The sequence below is a fragment of the Dromaius novaehollandiae genome, chromosome 12, assembly GCF_036370855.1.
Source record: "Dromaius novaehollandiae isolate bDroNov1 chromosome 12, bDroNov1.hap1, whole genome shotgun sequence".
Taxonomy (NCBI): Eukaryota; Metazoa; Chordata; class Aves; order Casuariiformes; family Dromaiidae; genus Dromaius; species Dromaius novaehollandiae.
This window is the reverse complement of record NC_088109.1, coordinates 20,000,367-20,020,908: the sequence shown is the minus strand read 5'-3', so window position 1 is coordinate 20,020,908 and position 20,542 is coordinate 20,000,367. Positions and strand designations below refer to the sequence as shown.

The window sequence follows — 20,542 nt, the reverse complement described above, 5'->3', positions numbered from 1 at the left end:
AGCAATTGCCTGTGAAGAGGCCCATATATGAAATGTTGTTATTGCAATTTTAAGATTGTGTGTTCAATTTGGAAATTACATTTTATTACATAGATATTGCATATTTGCATCTATTTTTTATTATTATTGGGTTGTGTTTATTGTTATCTCCCTTATAGGTTTTACTTCCTTCTTGTGCTGAAGTAAGTATACTGGAGTGCCTCTGGATGGGTGTACTGTTAAAGATAAGAAGTACCTGACAGGATCCTGCCTGAATGGTATAATGGGATGGCTGGAGCTTCAGAAAATGAATTAAAGCCAGTCTTTCCCAAAGGGAAGAGAGAAATTCAAGTGGTGGCATTAGCATTAAAACAAGAAAGAAAAAAGCAACCATGGAAAAGGACAGATGACACCTAGCAAAGTAGATCTGCAAATTAAGAGGGAATGCTTTCACTGTTGGATCGTATGCAAAAAAAAAAAAAAAAAAAAAAAAAAAGTCCAACCCTTCTTGTGGGGGTTGTAAGGGAAAACCCTGTGTTTTGGAAGAGAAGCTCTGAGCTGCACAGATGCAGTTCAGCAAAGGTTACCTCAAAGGACAGTTTAGCATTTGAGGTTTTGCATCAGCACTGACGAGGAAACAAGTAGGCATGGCATGTAGGCGTTCGTTGTTTCACTGGGGTCTTTATATTTCTCGTGCTATCCTAAGTGGGGTATGATTGCTGTCAGAAGACCTTCTGTAGTCTGCCTCTTTTTCCTGTCCTTGACCTGCCTTCATTGCGTGGTTCCCATGGCACTGGGTTGCTTGCATCTATTTTGCAGTGGGTACCGAGCTCGTACCAGCAGATAGCACTGCAGCAGGCTTTCCAGGGATGCTCTACTACCCTAGTACTTGCAGCGCTACCTGGGTTTTTGAGTCAGCAATTGCCTTACACTGGAGTAAGATACACTGAATTGATACTATGTAAGGATGTGCTTTTTTAAAAGAGGTGCAAACATTAATTAATTCTCCTAGAGCCGCTGCAGATAGCAAAGCTGAGCTGCGGGGGGGAAGGCCTGTCTGCGAGTTGCATGGTGAGACAGAGATGTGATTAGGATTTTGTATGAGATCTTTCTCTCAAATCCACACTCTAATTCTGTATTGTATGATGCTTTACCAAGGTAATCTTGAGTACTCTGGTACAAATTTTTATAAATTATTATTTGTACTTTATTATATATTATAATTATAGTTCTATATTATATATTATTTATATATTTATTGTTATTATTTTAATGTTTTTAATTATTTTTATAAATTACTATTATTTTTATAAACAGGCAAGAGCGAGGCCAAATACTGTGCAGTCTTATGTTGTCTGTTCTTTATAGTAGTTTATTTTTGATAAGCTACAGTGCATTTTAATGTAATTGTTAACATGCCTAATTTGCGATCATATAGTCGTATAAATAATAATGGGAAGTCATTCACAGGTAATAAATTAGCATACCATCTAACAGGCAGAACTATGGTTCTCAGTATGTCTCACCATCAAGAATTCAGTAGTTAAATATACACAGCAGTGGGCTGAGAACAAGCTGTTCAGTTTTGCTGCAGGCAGTACCAGTGGACCAGAGTAATCATAGCTCCCCAAAGCAGGTCGGGTTTTATTGATTCTAAGTAGGCTTTCATTAGAGACCTGAGCCCACTGCAAGGTGTAGCACTTGCAATTTGTATTCACAGCGCTGCTTGGAAGGAAGGCGATGTATTGTGGAATGCAATGTTAAGGACGCTTCTCCCTTGGTACATTATAGTCTGTTCTCTTGAAGCATCCACATTTATTTAAAATAAAAATACCTAAGGCTTTTTTTTCTATGTAGTTAGATTAATTAATGTTGGAAGTGTGGTTGGAGCAAGCTACTGTTCTGAAATTTTGAAGTGCAAGGACCTCTCTGAGGCCTGCAGGCGTTGCTCATTTGATTGCATCTGACTTAGAGATGACTGCCGTATGTCGCTCCACTTTTTTCTTTCTTTTTTTTGAAAGGACTTTTTGGAAATTTTGGGATCACTTTTTTCTGTGGTATTGTGTAAAAGCCAAATAAAAGATTCAGTGAAAAAACTATTTCAAGTCTGGGGTATTAATGTATTCAAGTTATAATTAGTTAAGAAGACATACTGTTACCAGAAAAATGTCATTAACCTGCATGGAATAATTTGGGACTATTTATGGCTAAATTAGTGACAAAATCTAGGCACACTTAACAAGCAGTCTGATTTTTTGGTTTGTTTTGAACAGTAAATAAAATTTTAAATCTGTGACAAAAATCTGTATGCACTCAAGCAATCTGATTTTTTTTAATTTTACACAAAAGCTTATCCGTCAATGGTCATAAACAGAAGTTCATTGAAACCTTCATTACACAGTGCAGTGCTGTTGAGAATGGTGCAGTATACTTTATGGTGGTGTAAGGACACGTTGCTTGTACTAGGCTTTCTTCAAATCTACTATTTATAACTACTCAACACTTGCTTAAACATTTTTCAGCCTTACTCTGGCAGTTTGGAAGGGTGTTAATTGAGTGAATTAATCATAACTTTTTGTTTTTAATGGGTTCAACTGACTTTTCATACTGTATTTTAATTTTTTGGTTGTGGTGGGTTTTTTGTTCATTTTTTTGCTTAAGCCTACAAGTGAAGGTGTATTGTTTCATGTATTCTAACTAAAACTACATTTTTCTTTAGGGGTAGTCTTTCCTAACACAATTTGGGAATTCACGTAGGAGATAACATAAATTTGTGTGAGCATTTCTAGAAATCATCCCTTTAAATAAAATGGTGATGTTAAGTAGTGAATCAACTTGGTAAGTACTTGAATGATCAAACCTAGTTGCTGTAAAATAAGATCTGGCTGGTTTACTTCATTTTACGGAGCATGGGCAAATAACTATTGAATTAAATTGCTTCCTGTTGCTTTCCCCTAGAGCAGGAAGAACTTTCTGTTCTGTGCTCTGCTCAGCTACTGTATTGATTAGTTTTTCAGGTCTAATCTTTACGTAGTTATGCTTACTTTTTAGTGCATTTATTTATGTTTTTGATAGTTGTCTTTCTGAAGTTATTGTATTGCATTGGTAATCCTCTAGTGGATTATAAAACTGTACACATTAATTCCTTTCTCTAACTTCATTTGTTGTAGCCCAGTGAAGATAATCGTCGCACTTTGTAGCGTGCTGGTTAGGAATAAAAAGGAGTTGCTGGCCTAGCGATCTGTGGCACAGAGGGTAACGATGGCTTGCATAATTGACATCATGTATCCCTGGTGATCAAAACTCTCATTGTTGGAATGGCTGGCACCTAAAAGTGATCTAATTAAATGCTTGTAGCATCTATTAACAATGCTATATTAGCTATTTTATCACAGCAGCTAGTGTGATTCTGGAGTTTGCATCTCTGGGTTGGGAAGTGATTTATAGTTTTAATTCATCTTAATAATTTGTATGCTTAGAAAACACTTGTTATAAAACTTCTAGTTGCATTTAAATTTCCTGGTTATCTGCCCTGCAGCGGTATGAATAATAGGGAGCTGGGAACGTAAATACATTGCAATGCAGGAAGCATTTTCAAGGAGGATGTTTTTAAGGTTCAGAATGATGCATGTCAAACACTAGTGGATGGATAAACACATGGAGGGATTTTGTCTTGAGAAGCCTGGAAATCAAGCACCTCTTAGTATGCTGCTTCCAATAGATATGTTAAAATGCATTTTAGTTGTACTACAGAAAACAGAATATTTGTATCATAACATTTATCCTATCCTAAGACCCAACTTGCTTTTCACTTGCTCAAATTTATTATATTAGAATTTTGAAATGATGCGGTGTCAGAGCTGATCTTTACCAAAAATTTCACTTCTAAACTTGTATTTAATCATCTATAAAATATTTATATGCAATGTAAGCCTAAAAATACAGTGTTTGCTTGAAAGTAAATATCCATAGACTCTGCCATTTAAATTTTAAGTGTGTCCATTTAATGACAAATTACAGTGTTTTCTTACATACTTATACAAAATATTGTGATTCAAGGCATGGTCTCCTGCAAACCTCACTGAAGTCAGAGATTTCCAAAGTTTTCGGTGGGAATGGAATCAATTGCAAAACAATAACAACGGTAGCCTTTTCTAGGCACCGGCTAATGACATGTTAATATTAGGATTTCAGAGTCTGCAAAACACCAAGTAGTATTATGCCGACTCTGAAAAGTGACAAAATTCATTAATATAACATATTATAGACACCTGGCAGATCTTTATGCTTCAGGAAGTATCTGGGGAGCTGCAGAGGTGTTTCGAAGGTGTGCTTTTGGGGTTTTTTTTGTTTGTTTTTTTCTCTCCCATTTTACTTGTCAAGAACGTTAGAGTCTCTTCTGTTTGGAACAGGGTCTTAGTGCAGTTACTTTTGTCACTGTCAACTTCATATAGATGTTTTGCTGCTTCCAAATGGGCTTTAGATCAGCCATGAGGAAAGTTTTACTTTCTGTAAAAACAAAAATCTAGTAACTTCCTGGTGCAGTTCAGATATTTTCATTTCTAACGCTGGTTTGGGATCTGGTTACGTGCGAGTTCATTTTATTGCTCACATGAAGCCTTTGAACATCTGATTCAATGAGTGGTTGAAGTAGGGCAGATTCGACCTTGCTCTGAGAGACAGATGAGACAAAGGTGGAATCTCAGTTCTGAAATCTGGCGTGGCAGATACTAAAAAAGTCATTATGCCTTTATACTACTATCTAGAGTATGTTAAGAGCCACTGAAAAGAGGGCTATCGGGTTAGTTTTATTTATTTCTCTATCATTATTGCTTATTATGTTATTTAGCACCTTCCTTGCAGGTGAACGTGATGCAGAGCAGAGGGAACTATAGGATATTTTTGCTCGAAGAAGGTCAGGGGAGCTGATACAAAGTTGTTAGTCCATTCTCTATGGATACAACGTGTGACTCTCTTTGCCACTGCAAAGCTAAAGAGCTCAAGAGCCCTGAGTGGTGCTTCCTGCATTGCTCATTTGCTGTATTTAATAGGAAAGGATTGGAGTTGGCCTGGATCTTCCTTTATTCTGCCTGGTCAGTGGAGAGAAGAGGTAGACGTTAATGATAGAGGAAGACCTCCTCCCCACTCACAGGTCCTTAAATTTCACTACCCCTTTTTTCCAGAAAGTGTAGCAGTATGGCTCCACTTCCATGTCATTAGGATACTGTTACACACACATCATGAAAGATTCAGGTGATACCTCGCCTCATCAACAGATGAACAAGTTTTCACAGCTACAACCCTTGCTCTACCTTTCCCTGCCCTTCGGAGATGGGGATTTGTTCTTGCATGACAGAATGCATAGTCATGCTCATGTGTATTCAGAGCGAGGACTGAAATTTATTGTCCCTGATGAACATTTGTTTGTTGTGCCTTCTAGACAATATGGTCTGATTCATGTTTTAGAAACCGTGCTGGAGTGCAAGCAATCAAACTGTGTGCAGGTTATATGGTTTGCTGTGCAGGTCATGAAGTATTAATAACATGGTTTTTGTTTAAATAACCACATATTTATCCAGCTAATGGGTAGTGTATATTTATCCTTTTAACTCACCTGAACAATTTTTTGCAAAATTGCATTATAAAAGTACTGAATTGACTGTTTCTTTTTTTTATTGCCCACTAGTTTTGAACATCATCTCATTGCTTTTATACAGGCTAAGCTGGTTTTACCTTTTGAGCTTAAGCTAATAAGCTCAATAAATGGCACTCAATACCATGGCACTGAGAGTTTTTTTCTTTTACAGAGGCAAAGGAAATTGTTCTGAAGGCACAGATTCTAGCTGGAGGGCGAGGAAAAGGTATTTTCAATAGTGGATTGAAAGGAGGAGTTCATCTAACTAAAGAGTAAGTCTTTAAAAAATAAAACAACATCAATAAATTCCTTCTGGTGTCGTTTAAGCTATTTACAATGGTTAGGTGACTGTTTCTTTTAATATTTGTTAATACACTAACCTTTTTCCTTTGTTTGTAGCCCTAAGATTGTTGAACAGCTTGCTAAACAGATGATTGGGTACAACCTGTCAACAAAGCAAACTCCAAAGGATGGTGTGACAGTTAAAAAGGTAAGATTTTTGGCTCATAAGTTAGTAACGTTGTTCAGTTGCAATTGTGCATTAACACGCTGGAGTGTATGCCATAGATTTTTTCTGCTCTTTTTCCAGTGCCTGACCGATGCATCCGATTCATGAAAGAAAGAGTTATTTTTTCTTTTTTTGTGTACATATGTTTTTCCCTATCAGTTTAAACATATTGTGTCGTGGAAGAATAAATTCCTTTCTGCTTCTTGTGATGAAGTGAATCCTTTGTCATAGCTTCATCCTTTGTCAGATACTAAATGCTAGGATAACTATTATTACTTCATCCTTATTGATGGTCTGCTTAGAAAGGAGAAGTAATATATATAACTGCTTGCAGTTATAATAGTATATAATACATATTTCATTCACCACCAATTTTGGACAACTGTTATTAAAGATAAGGACAGATGACTTTACGTGAGAATGATGTCAATTTAAAACATATTCTCATCAAAAAGTTGACCATTCTTAACTTGTTGCAGATACAGAGTAAAAAATGGTCATGGTAGTGGTTCAGCTGCTTTTTAAATACTCATTTTAGCTCATTTACCTGTGATTGTCCATACTGTAAGGTGTGAAGGTTCGCTTTAGCATTAATGTATCTTTATAATTGGCCTAAATAAGAGCAACATAGTCATCCCTTCAGCAAGGTGCTCCTTAACCTTAAGTAAAATTCTGTTAGCATTCAGGAAATACTAGGATTTGTCACCTACTATATGCAATTTTATCTCTTGCTTTGTGGTACTGAGCAAGTATCTTCAGTCAGGTATGTAGTCAAGAGCCACATGATCTGTTTGATGCCAGGAGATAATTTGGCACGAGCTGAAAAGAAATGCAGTTTACTTTGAATTTGTTGTGAACAGCTTGGCATTAGCATAGAAGGGGAACACCTGTCTGGAAGGATGCTGTCTAACGAGGCTGGCTCATTGGGTAGTTCTTCTCCTGGGGACCAAGGAGGGCAGATTACCTTTGTTCCTGATAGTTGTTGTTAAAAAGAAATATTAAATATTAAACAGAAGAAACAGTATTACCATTAAGGCCTGCCTGTCAGAGATTAGGATAATGCTAAGGATATAAAAAAGCATATACTTATTCCATATTACAACTCTTTGCTTTCAAAATTTTATATTTTAAAAGCAGCTTTCCTTCATATATTCTATGGTTTTATTTGTTTACACTTGTTGAACTACTTAAAGTACATCAATGGATGAAACTTCACATTTTTGCCTGAATGCAAGTCTGTTTATCATTTACATGTTCAGCTCTGAAGAAGAGGCTTCTAATTTTTCTTCGAAATTGATAGGAATGAAAGGTGTGGATTTTTTTTTTAATGGTTCATTTAGGGGTTTTATATTAAAGTGGCTTTTGTACCCTGTGTAGAATAGCTATAGAGGCTATAACTTGTAATTGCTTCTCTCCCGTCAACGTGTTGCTTCTATAAATAAGCAATGGTCAAGAGTAAACAGCTACAGCGTATGTGAAGCTGAAGGTGAAGTTTGTACTACTGAACTTTAGATATTTATTTTGCTGGTATAGGAAAGTATATAGCCTTGATAGAATATGTGCATTTTTCTTTTGCTGGTGAGATGCGTGGAAATTTTTCAGGACACATCTTAAATGTTTTAATATTGATGTATGATTAGTGTGTGTGATGCTTTTCACTGGAAGAAGCTGATCATTAGTCATAGATGCTACATTCTGAATGTAAAATTTCTTAGGCAATTCATTTCTTTATCACATGCATATGTAACACGGTAATTGCATGTTTTGTGATATTTTTGGTGCTGAGTTCCTGAGTCTTGGTAATTCATGTTAAGAGCATAAACCGCCTTTGAAAGTAATTAAATACTTAACAGTTTGGTCAAGGGCATGCTAATTCAAATAGTTGAACACCTATTTTCACCATTGCTTGCTAGGTAGTTAAAGGCTGTGTAAAATGATGTACCTAAGTCATTGAAAGACTGTTGCCTGGAAAAATTAACGTTTTCTTTTCCAAAGTCAGTTCACGCTAGGATCTTCATAGTAGTAAGTTAAAGGTTGAGGCATTCAGATTTGTAGTATCAAGACTACAATGCCAAACACTGAAATTTTAATTGAAGGGGTAAACTACAGAAATAGAATAATCTTAAAAAAAAAAAAAAAAAGAAAAAAAAAGAAAAAAAAGAGAGAGAGAGAGAATTTAGGTATGTCTGAGATTTCATTTAACATGGTGGGCAGTTAGTGCAAAGAAAATGCCAGTCAGAATCCTTGTACTTGCTGAGAGCAGTGGGGAGTTTAGGAATTAAGAGCAGGCATTTTTGTTCTATTTCAAGGCGTATGATCTCTCTCTACGTATATATAAGATGTATCTTTACATATACTTAAAGAAAATTGCAAGTCACCAGGAAAAGAAAAAGCATGTTTTTAGGTGTGTGTGTTGTTGCTTTAAAACAAAAAAAAACAAAACAAAAAAACCACCAACTTTGTGCTATTCTGGAAAGTTTGAGTGAATTTTGTATTTTAAAGAATTTAGATAATTGGCATTTTTCAGAAGGAAAATAGTTATTAAATCACTTTCTGCAAGGCAAGCAATGGGTTTGTGTTAAGTCAGGGAGTGGAAATCATGTACGTTTTCCTTGTATTTATAAGGAAGGAATAAAAGATGGAAATTTTCTACAATTATTCTCACTGTAGAACAGAAAATGGAGTTTTCAACTTTCTGTCTCAGCCTTTGCACCTGCTAAAGAATTTAAAGCATGTTTGTGCTCATTCAGAGTGATGTTTCTTAAATAAATAACAGTCTCCTCAGTTCCTTCATAACTTGGAAGCTGTTTTGTGCGTTTACATAAAATCCTCTCATGGCACTTTGCAATTTAGAGAGTCTGGTTATCTGAGAAGACAGTCTTCTCTTATCATGACTTCCTGAGAATTTGCTACCTGTGTTTTCTCTCCAAGCAATAAGAGAATTAACATTTTGAATATTTGATTCATTGTAAAAGAGCTCTTACAGATATCCTCATGAAATTAGACATAACTTAAACTTTTAGGTAATGATATGCTTCTAAGAAGGAAAGCCTGAAGTTATCGGGAAGTTCTTAAGAAAACTCCATTTTTCCCCTAGGACATTTTAAATATAAGACTGATGTGGTAAACAGGATAATAATGTTTCTCATTCTTTGTCATAAACAAAACAGACAAAATATTAGTAAAGTCGAGAGTTTGTGAAGTCAATTGCACTAGTCATAAGTGTTTATTAATGTGTTTGCATTATTTTGTTGTTGTTGTGTGAATGATGGGTGGACCTTAGAAAATAATATTTGAAGTCCCTGAATGCCAATTTCTGTCTGCATGCTCTGCATCAGTCAGGTAGGATGGTGAAGGAAAGTAACTTCTCTTTGAGAGAAATGAGAGGTGTTACAGTCCAAGGTAAAACAAGCAGTTTTTACTGTACAGTAAACTTGCCTACTACAAAGTAAATGGACTTGCAATAGTTTTGTGAGGTAAGACAGAGATGTATTTGATGATGTTGGCATGTTTAATTAGCAATCATGAGGACAATTTTTCAAGTTTGAAATAGAGAAGATGCCTAATGTAAGTTCCACCTGCAGCGTTTGCAAATGTATTGCTCCAGACCTGTTGAGCTGGTTCCCTTTCCGAAGTCTGGCCCTGATCCGGAGCATTGTGGAAACTGTCTGAACAACTCGGACAAGTTCGAGTAAGACCAGTTGGTTTTCTTTGGCCCATGTCTAAAGCAATTGACTCACGTTTTTCAGATACACTGATGCATGATATGTGAGATGGTGAAACCACGCCTACAGGTAAAAAGACATAATTATAACAAAACAAGGATGCTTTCTGCATCTTTGCTTATTAATTTAACATACAGTGGTAGGTAGCTGAGCTGTGTTTCTGAAGTTGGCTTTTAGTGTTCCTTTTATAGTAGCCTAAAATTGGGAGATGCTTTTAAGTATGGCAGTTTTCCATACCATTAGTTAGCTGTTTCCTTCACCCTAGTTTTCTTTAGTTTGCTTTTGAACAGTTGCTTATTTGAACTACTCCTTTGTATCACCCTATGTTCTTTGAGGAGAGCAGAAGGAAGCAAACTTACTATAAAAAGAAATTTCTTCCCAGTCAAATAACCATAAATAAATAGCATCCTTCCTTCCATTCTGATGAGGGGGCTTTGTTTAATTCCTTGTCTTTACGTTTTTGTGCTCTGTTAAGATGTACAGCCTGACATAAGGTAAGTGCGTTCTTTCTCATACGCTCAATAGCAGAATGTCAGAAAAGCAACTTAGATGAAAGTATGGTGCACATTTCTTGTTTATAGTCCTTGCACTGTGAAAACGCAGAAATAACTTATTTGTGGAACACGTCTTGCCAGGTAGGCAGAGTTTGAACTGCTGACTTTGCTTCAACACATAGCATGAGTTTGGCCTAATGTTCCATGCAGAGTGACAGCTTTTGCCTACAATTATTATTTATAACAGACGTTAGAAAGATATTGTCAGTTAATCTTTTTTAATTATATTAGTCGTAGGGAAATTATTTTCCAGGTTTCTTCTGCTTCCACTGAAAGAGAAGAAATAGTAACTCTGCTAAGGAAGAATGTAGTTGATTGTCAAAAGTAGGAGAAGCTTGATTGCAAATTGAATTGCAGAGGTGGCTGCTCAGCTTCAAGGTGGCAAAACAGAGCTGTAGTGCAGAGTAGAACTGGCCTTTGCATCTGACATTCTGGCACCTGCCAAGATCATAAGGAACAGTTACTGATGATCACATGTAGAGGTTAATTTTTTTTTTTTTTTTTAACATTATGAGCATTTAGGGGGAATTTGCTATTCTTACGTCAAAACATACAGTTTTGTGAGTCCTTTGCCAAGTGTAAAACTACCTAATCTCTGAAATTGCTTTTATTGTTACTCCTGAATGATTGTAAAAACTGACAGTTCTGATGGAGAGATGAGCATAGTTATTGCTACACCGAAATGGAAACAGCTTTCTTTGGCATATTTTAGGGAGGAGAGGAAGAAGAACATAGTTGTTATAAAGAATTTATAAGGGCCATTTCTTTTCAATATTATTGTGTTTGCATACATGTGAATTTCAAACATGCAGGATCTTTTTCATTGTATGTTGTAGTAGTTATCAGAATGAAAGGGCCCTGTAATTTATACTAATAAATAGGAATGAGTAGCTTTTTTCGAAAAAGATGTTTTTATAGTTCGAGAGTAGGCTTTATCCCTTGTCAGAGTCTGAGAGTCACTCATCTGGGTGTCTCTAAATTGAAAGTGTAAAGCTGGATGACAAAATTATCTATATACCCATTTCCTTAAGAAATATTTGGGCATGGTAAGAATTCAGTGCTGAAGCTGTAAGCGTAGGATGGCCTTCTGTAAGGCCATTCTCTAACAGGGTAGAGAATTTAGGCTTGAGGCTTTGATGATGAGGAGTCGTGCTGCCAAGAATTGCATAAGAAAGCCAACATACAATCCCATACCTCTCTGGGATTTACAAGACTAGTGGTGTTTCCCTTGTGACTCAAGTTTTTGTGGGGGCAGCACAGTAAAGTGCATGTTAGGAATGTAAAGGTAATATGGAGGTCCTCTTTATAGGCACAGGAGTAGCCCTGGTGCTCTGCTTGGAGGAAAAAAAAAATCTTGGCTTAAAATGCTTATTGAATGTCCTAGTGAGCACAGCAGCATCAGGGGAGTCTCTAATTTAGGGACAGAAGATTTCAGGGGGAAAAAATCACTGGGTCGTAATATCTTGTAGAAGCAATGAAGCAAAAGGTACTGTTCAGGGTAATGAATATCAAACTGCTGCCTTTTAAGGCAGTCAAGAAAATGTGAGCCACAGTGGTCTCTGCTTGATCAGGAGAGAGAAATACTCTCTCTCATTGGTTCTGTTAATTCATAATTGTGTTTTATCTTGCAAAAGATTTTAGGACGTTTACTACTCTGACACAGCAGGAAAGAAAAGCTATGTTAAGATTAAATGTCACCAGCTAGATGGACCAGTTAGAACTGTTGCTCTTTTTCTTTCTTTCCCGTGTTCATTTTTAGGTGATGGTTGCAGAAGCACTGAATATTTCAAGGGAAACATACTTTGCAATTTTGATGGACAGAGCCTGCAATGGACCTGTTATGGTTGGGAGCCCACAGGGTGGTGTTGACATAGAAGAAGTTGCAGTTACTAGCCCAGAACTTATATTTAAGGTATTGAAATAATAATATTTTAGATTCAAATTTTTCTGTATCAGTTTACTACAAAAAAAATGTTTTTTTCTTTCTCCTTTCTCTCTCCATTCACCCTCCATCTGCATATGGAAAGATGACAGTAAGAACCGTAAGAATTATATTTGAACAAATAAGGGGACGGACCTGTCATGTGGTAGAAGATGGAGCAAGTTCAGCATCTGATTTTATTAGTGCTTATGTCACCTTGATTAGAAAAAGAGCTTAAATTTGGCTTTCATATGCGATACCAACTTTGAATAGCTTCTGAAATCTAAGGAGTCTGAGTTGTTCTAGCCTTCAGATGTGAAACTTAACATCTAAAATGTTTCCCGAAGTGAGCCTTGATGTTTCACATCCAGGAAGGATGCGCAGTTCTTTCACAAGTGGGTTAGTGTAAGTATGATTATTGTTTAGGAGTAGTTTTTTCTTCTGATTAACAAAGTTGTTAATTATTTTTTAGTACCTGGAAGATGGCCTGCATCTCAAACGCACCTGTTGTAATTCTTGACAAATACTGCCTTCTTAATGATGACTGTTGCATTTAAATCTTTTTATGCTACTATGGCATAATAATGAGTAGACAAGCTATTCATCTGGGAAAATAATTGATACAAACAAGTATAATTATGCAAAAAATTGTAAAAATATTTAATGTGCATTTTAAAATTATATAAACTTCACAGTGTTACTGGGCAGTGACACTGTTGCCTTGAAAATGCTCCAGAAGATGTCATAAAAATTAACAGACTAAATATTCGTCAACGCCATCTGTAGAGTAATTAAAAGTGAAAACTGGTGTCAGATTGTCTTGTCAGCATGCCACCCTGAAGAATTATATATTTTTTGGAAGGACTGTTTCATAGATGGTGTGGTAATTATAACATACCCTATAGGCAGCTGCTATAGCCTCAATCTCAGAGAACTTTGGCAAACAGCCATGCTTTAATTACTAATTTGCAAATATATACTAAGTGTTTTCCTTTTGAAGTTGTGAATCTCCATTTAAATTGAATATTTAGTTATATTTATGCATGTTATTGTTACAGGAGGAAATAGATATTTTCGAAGGCATAAAGGATCATCAAGCACTGCGCATGGCAGGAAATTTGGGTTTCAGAGGACCTTTGCAACAGCAGGTAACTTGACTCTACTTCCTCAGTTTTGATTGAAGACATCTTGGCTCAGCTAATATGGTAAATGCTTTCCAGGTAGACATGAGAGGCTGAATATCCATCAATCAGGCCTGTTTTGATATTTTAAATACTACATTGCACCCATATAATTGTAATCGGGTGTTACCAACTTGAATAAGGTCCTTATTGTTCCAGTAATGAAAGTCCCTGGTCTTTGAAGCAATGCATAAGAACATGCTATTAGGCCAGATTTCATTGGGATTCCTTCGGAGCATGGTGAATTACATGGGTAGATCCTTTTTGGAGGAGCTTTTCCTTATTATGGGGAGAAGTTAGCAGTATATCTTTTTCTGTGTAATCAAAGCCTTTTTTTCTTGCTTCAACTCAAAACAAAACCAAAAGTCTGCCAGTTTGTTGCCTTTTCAATGTCTCATTCCTTTTTTTATTGGAATTCGACATTGTACACAAGTGTGCAAGATATTTTGCCTTTACGAATCATTTTATAGATAAGAAAAAGCTTATTTAAGTTAACATTAATAGCTGAAAAGACAAATATGATATTAAGCTACTTTTGCCTGTTTTTTCTATAGTATCAAACTGTCATTTTTATAGAACTCCTTTATTTTTAATTCAACAGTTTCAATTATTTTCTGTCCCAACTGTGCAATTAACAAACTCATGATCATTAAGTTGATTAACACACATTTGAAGATTTAGCAGTATATTTAATGAGGAAGAATGATTATGTAGAACCTTTCAACCCTTGAAGAGTTCTGGTGCTTAATAATTAACAACAATACACAGACTTTTTCAACAATACATTTAAATAATGCTGCAGTGCATGTATTTCTTTCCTTGTGCTATCAACTCCTCAATGGAATTTACTGAAGTATAGGGACATCACTTTTGTTCAGATCAATCCTTGCATTTACTTACATATTCACTATTTCTAGGTTGGGATTTTTTACTTTGCCTTGAAGAGACTCTGTACTTGCAGACCATGAAAAGGGGGAGAAAAGGGGACATTAAGCTGCCTGATTCAGAGTCTCTGAAAGACAAAATAATCCTTGATAAAGCTTAAGCAATTCTGAAAATCTGCTAAACCTACAGCAGTGCACTGGGGCAACTGCAGCTTTTCAGTTTGCCCAGAATCCCTATAGGGTTGCAAGGTGGGACTTCCTCCCTGACATAACTGTGACGGCCTTGCTTCTGTGTTATTGGGATAGTTTGTCAGCTAGAATGTGTGTGCCAAGAAAACTGCCTTAGCTTGGTGCAGGTTTATAACTCTGATAATTTTTTTTAAAGTCAAAGCCACTGAGAGTGCTTGATCTGAGACTTCACGAGCTCTTTGTTTGATGCTTCCAAACCATAACTTTTAAAAAGAATTGTAGGCCTGTTGGTCAGAAGGGATCTCTGGAGGTCAGCTAGTCCCACCTCCAGCTCAAAGTGGGCCGTTGCAAACACTGGATCTGGTCAGCCATGACACTGTCTAGCCAAGCCTTGAAAACCTCCAAGACAGAGGATTCATGACAACCTTTTCCAGTGCTGTAGAACCCTCCTAGTGAAAGCATGTGTTTATTTGTTTTAATATTTAGTCTGAATCTCCCCAAACCACGGCTTGTGGGCATTATGCCTTTTGTATGTTGTCTGCCACTACTGAGAAGAATTCAGCTCCATCATCTTTGTAACTGCTCTTCATAGTAGTTGTAGGCTGCTATTGTGTTGCCCCATAGCCTCCTCTTTGCCAGAATAAGCAAGCCCAGCTCCCTCAGTCTCTTGTTGTAGATCATGTGTTCTAAGTCTAGGACCATTTTGGTAGTCCTTCACTATAGCCTGTCCTGTTCCTATACATCTCTTGACCTGGGCAGGGAGGCCAAAGCTGGACACAGCATTCCAGGTGCAGCCTTGCCAGTATTAGGCAGAGGGGAATAGTAACACCCTCAATCTGCTAGTCACATTCTTCCTAATGTAGGGCACTATTTGGGTTGAGGTTTTCCAACCATGATATTTTCTTTTTCATGAACAAAATTGTGAGATAAAGCTGACTTCTGGGTCTTATTCACTTTGTTTATTTCTAGAGGTCCCAAATACTTTTGGTTTGTGTGCGTCAGTTAACTGATCAATAATCAAGGAACAAAATTGGAGGGTTTTTTACTAGTGCATTTCTTCATCTGCAAACTCATTTCAGCTAATAGGTTGTCAGCATGTAATGATCTAAACGGATTTTTTTTAACGTGAGTTCATGTTACTTGTTTAAGACTCAGTTGTTCTATTAAGGAAGGAATATCATATGAACAAATGGTTTGGAAGTTAGTAGTCAGGCATTATACTGTTGCCAACAAAACCAGTCAGAGCAAGATAGATTGCAAGGAGCAGTAAGGAGCAAGTAAGAGTATCTTTTAAGGAGTAAGCAAGCATGCTTGAGTCATAATTTCTTCAAGAAAACATTTCTGAGTGATGTAGGAAGGAGAGGTGTACAGTTTTACCAAAGTCACTAAGGTGCACTTACTGCTCTATAGTTTCTGAATTTAGACTGATTAACATGAATGCAACTTAGGTCTCAACATACTGGAGAATGTGTCATTATGAACTGTTAGGCACTTTTCAAATTAAACTTGTTCATACTAATTGTGCTGCTTGCTTTGTAGAAAATCTCCAGTTCTTGTAGTCTTTAAATGGAAGTTTACTGAATGTTATGCAGTGTCATAATGCTACATTAAAGCTGTTTTAGATAGTATACAAATATGACTGAGAAAACGGAAATAAAAGCAGTAATTATCTAGAGCTAGTGTGTAATTCAATACATTAAAAATAATCAATAATGGTTTACCTTTGCCTTGAAAACATTAACTTTTATTTTTCTCTATGGTAATTGTAAATCGCTTGATCAAATCTAGGCAGCAGATCAAATTAAGAAGCTGTATAATCTTTTCTTGAAAATTGATGCCACTCAGGTTGAAGTGAATCCCTTTGGTGAAACTCCAGAAGGGCAAGGTAAGAAATTAAAGGAAACAAATGAATGCATTATAATTCTTTATTTATGCAAACTATAAATTAAATTGCATGGAAGGCTGTAGCAGCAGCTTTGCATTAATTTCATTTTGCAATGTAATTTAAGCAATATTCATAAGTGTTCCCATGGCAGATTTTGCATTTCAATACCTTTTGTTATTTTGTCCAAATACTGGAAGTATCCGCTTCTACATGTTATGCTTGTTGAGAAACAGCAACATATTCTGCCCTTCATACAAAGCGGGTTTTTTGATTTGGGGGTCTTTTGTTTTGTTAACGCTGTCAGAATTAGTGGGATTGTGGAAAAGATTTGTTATTTTAGTTTTGTAAGCATACAGATAAGTTACAATCGTAAGTGCGTGACCGTGCAACCCACCAGTGCACAGGAAAAATCCCAGCTGGAATGACACCTGGCTATACACTTTGGGAAAGAAAATGATAATTGATTTGCTTCCACCATGAATTTGGGTCTAAGAAAGTATAGGGTAAAGAAAAGGAGCTGGTTTATCTTGCACATCCTTCTGGTAGTTGGTTTTCCAGCTGAAACCCTCCCTTCCATTTGTTATTTTTGTCCAATTCACTTGAATAAAGGTGGAGAGAGGAGGAATTACAGGTGACTGGTCTGGCATATTGAAGTACAGAAGATCTGATCCAAGTGGATCATAGCTACCATCTCATTATTTTATTTGGTAACAGAGCATGTAGTGGGCAGTCAAGTGTGCATATTCATAGAGCCCAGGAGTATACAGTTAGCTCAAAAATAATCTTGCATTAATGTTAGTGTACTCAATGCTCAGAACATGTTTCCACTTTCAAGTCTTTTTTCTGTCTTATAGATAAAAATAATAGCTGTGTTCAGTGTGAGTCCAGTAATCCAGTTTCACGGATGAAATTTAGCAGAGATCGGTAATAAGAAATGGATTTCTTCCATGATGAAACTTTGCCCATGCATTCCCGTGCCCACATGGTCCTATTTTTTAAACAATGTCCGTGCTCCCCTCACCCTTTTTATTTCTTCTTTTTGATTTAATTGAATAAAGATGAGAAGTTGTGGAGCTCAAGGGGAGCAAGCTGAGACTTCAGTGGCAAGTGTGTCAAAGCCTGTGTTTCATGCGCACTGGAGACCTCCCCGTGGAGGACTTCTCTGCAGAGCCAGTTTGTGATTTGAGGCAAGGGCACTGTCTCTCAAATTTGGAAGTGCGGGTGGGTGCTTCTCAAGTTTTCTTTATCAATGTTCATCAAGAAAAACAGTTCCAGCTTTTAATCAGCTTTATAAGATATGCCTGGAGATTAAAACTGGCAGTAGGAAATGGAAAGTTTTGAGCCATTTTAACAGAGACGTTAGGAATATGGCTGCTTAATCACTGTTCCGGGAACTTTTGGAAAAAGATCACTACTGTCAAATAAGGCCAGGACTTCCTCATAAAAGTCTGTACCACTTGGAAGCATTAGCATTTTTCAAATACTTCTTATGTGCCCACAAGTACTTTGTAAAATAAACAGCTTTTCACTAAAAATCCTTATTTTTGGCTCAGTCGGTCAGGTATTCAAAAGCTGAATTGTGGCTAGAAACTATGTAGTCTCTTCCAATTGTCCAATCTTTTTTTCCCTTTTAATTAACAAACCAAATGCAGAAGAATTGGCAGAGAATTGTTCTCAGCTTTAAATGGGAATTCTGCTGGTAATGACCTCTGTAAGGCTCTGACAGATGTAAAGCCAGTGTTGCCCCCTAGATTTATTACTGCATCTAAAAGGTGCTGCTGTTTGTTTTCAGAATGTTTGGCATATTAAAATGCCAGACTGTAAAGTGACCTTTTTAAAACACGTGAGAAGGAATATTTTTTTATAAATATATTGTATATGTGGATAACTCAGAATAATAATAATGATCAATTTTTTTTAAACATAATGAGCTGAATTCAAACTTAACTAAGCTACAAAAAATATTGATGGTCTAAATGTATGAATTCTGCTTTGATAGCAGACCTTTCTCTAATTCCTTGCTGCTTAGTGTTTGCTGGTGTTCTTACCACTAGAATCCTTTAGTTCTCTGGATAGAGTTTACATTTTCAAACAATTTCTACTGTGTGCTTTAACTTTTTTTATTTGAGACTCTTGAGCAGCATGGCGTGTTCAGATTTCCAGCTTTTTTGAAGTACCATAATAATGTGCAAGTTAAATCAGTAGTTTTTGCATTGTAAACCTCACTGTACTTAATAAATGTAAGGCAAATTCTTAGCAACTGATTTTAGCTTGATTGGTTCTTACCCGATTTCTGAAATGCGTGCAGTAGAGAGAAACCAAAAACTGTGCTGTTGACTAGTGTACTTTTATTTTAAGCCACATTTTAAATGGAAATGGAAATTCTGCCTTCAGAACCCAGCAGGTTGCAGTTTTCCTTTTTGCATATGAACAGATCCACTGGCCTCATCAGAAGCAGCTGGGCATAAGGTTTCACATCCAGGAAGCTGAGGAGCAGAGTGGGCTTCAGGCTGCGAAAGCCACCTTACTAGCAGCCGTACACAGAATTCTTCCTCTGCTTATTTCTTTGCTAGCAGCATGCCTGTCAGAGATGTCTTAAAGAAAAATAAAGATAAAACAAATGGAAGCGCATTTGAGTAGCTTAACGTAATTATTTCTCATGACAAAATATAGCTCTATATATGAGGACCATTATTCCTGTGAAAATAATGGCTAGGATAGATGTATTTCTTGCTGTGTTTTATATTTTTTTTCACTTGTGTGAATTTCCATTAGAAAATACATTGTCTTCTGTGTTTGCTTTTGTTTAATTTTGTAGCAAATTCTTTTTGTTAACACTCTTGAATCACAAGCCCATGAGATCCAGTTTCTTTGGGGTTTTTTTGTTTTGTTTGTTCTCAGTGTAAGCTGTTGAGTTGGCAGATGAGAAAAATCCTATATGGCTAACAAAACGAACAGAAATACTCCATGAATAAGTACTGGAGCTTTCTTTGATATTTGCTTAGAAGAAAAATTCATTTGTATAATCTATCATGCATGTAACAATATGCTTTTGATGGTGAAAATTGTTTGATAAATATTAATAGGTGTTTTTCCCCTTACTTTATACAGTGTGGCCTTTGTTAAAGATGAATGTTCTATAGAAATGCAGTTTTATTAATGTGACATTGAAGATATTCATGTCTAATGAAAACTTAGAGCTCCAAAACTGCACTTTTACCTTAGCTCTGAGTCGTATTAGCAATTGAAATAAATGAAAACTTGAAAAGGAAAAATGGTTCAGGACTTAGTTCGTCATTAACAAAAATTAAAGCAGCAATAGTACACTAGAAGCATATTATGAACTTCAGGTATTTCACCTTTTGGCAGATTCCCACCTGATGTGTTACAGAGTAAGATCTAGACTCTTCAGAGAAATTTATTATATGTGAACACTCATGAATAGTTTTCTAAAACTGCAGTCGTTGAAACTGGGTTTGATCCTGTCTTAATTTATTCTAATATTGATTAAAAGTCAACAGTATTAAAAACAAATGAACAAACAAAACAAGAAAACCTATGCAATGAAGAAATAAGATTGATACTCTCCTATTTATTTATATATTTTGTTTGCTTAGGCATTTTATTCCACAGTTGTATTAAGAAAAAGATATTTTTCCACCAAAAGAGTTGTGTTCTTAATTAATTAATGGGTGTCTGTATCAAAGAATAAATTGTTTATTATCCTCCAATATCAGAGACGTACAATGTGCAATAGGAGGTACACATATATGTGTTTCAATGGCAGTATGAATCAAAACACAACAGTTACATTACTAGATTACCAGCATTATTAGATTTTTTTTGGCATCTGGCATTTAAGCCTGACTTGCTTGCTTTGAGAGATAAATTATACTTTAGTCAGTCATTATCTCTTGGAAATTGTCCAACTCCTATTACTTAAATAATAAGATGATCAGTATATAGTCTTATATGTACTTATTACATTTTAATCTAATGAGGTGTTTGCCTATGCAAAACCATAAAAATGATGAGTTAGTAAATAGGCAAATAATCAGTTCACTCTACATGCATTTTTATT

General features: G+C 36.1%; 1 protein-coding gene across 1 annotated transcript in view; it reads left to right on the top strand.

Moving 5' to 3' along the window:
* SUCLG2 (succinate-CoA ligase GDP-forming subunit beta) overlaps positions 1-20,542 on the top strand; it is a 137,126-nt gene that overhangs the window by 57,036 nt on the left and 59,548 nt on the right. Inside the window, exons 3-7 of the mRNA XM_026110878.2 lie at positions 5,787-5,886; positions 6,014-6,104; positions 12,161-12,313; positions 13,381-13,470; positions 16,365-16,461. Of these exons, the coding sequence (XP_025966663.1) occupies positions 5,787-5,886; positions 6,014-6,104; positions 12,161-12,313; positions 13,381-13,470; positions 16,365-16,461 (531 nt within the window). The remainder of the gene's footprint in view (positions 1-5,786; positions 5,887-6,013; positions 6,105-12,160; positions 12,314-13,380; positions 13,471-16,364; positions 16,462-20,542) is intronic.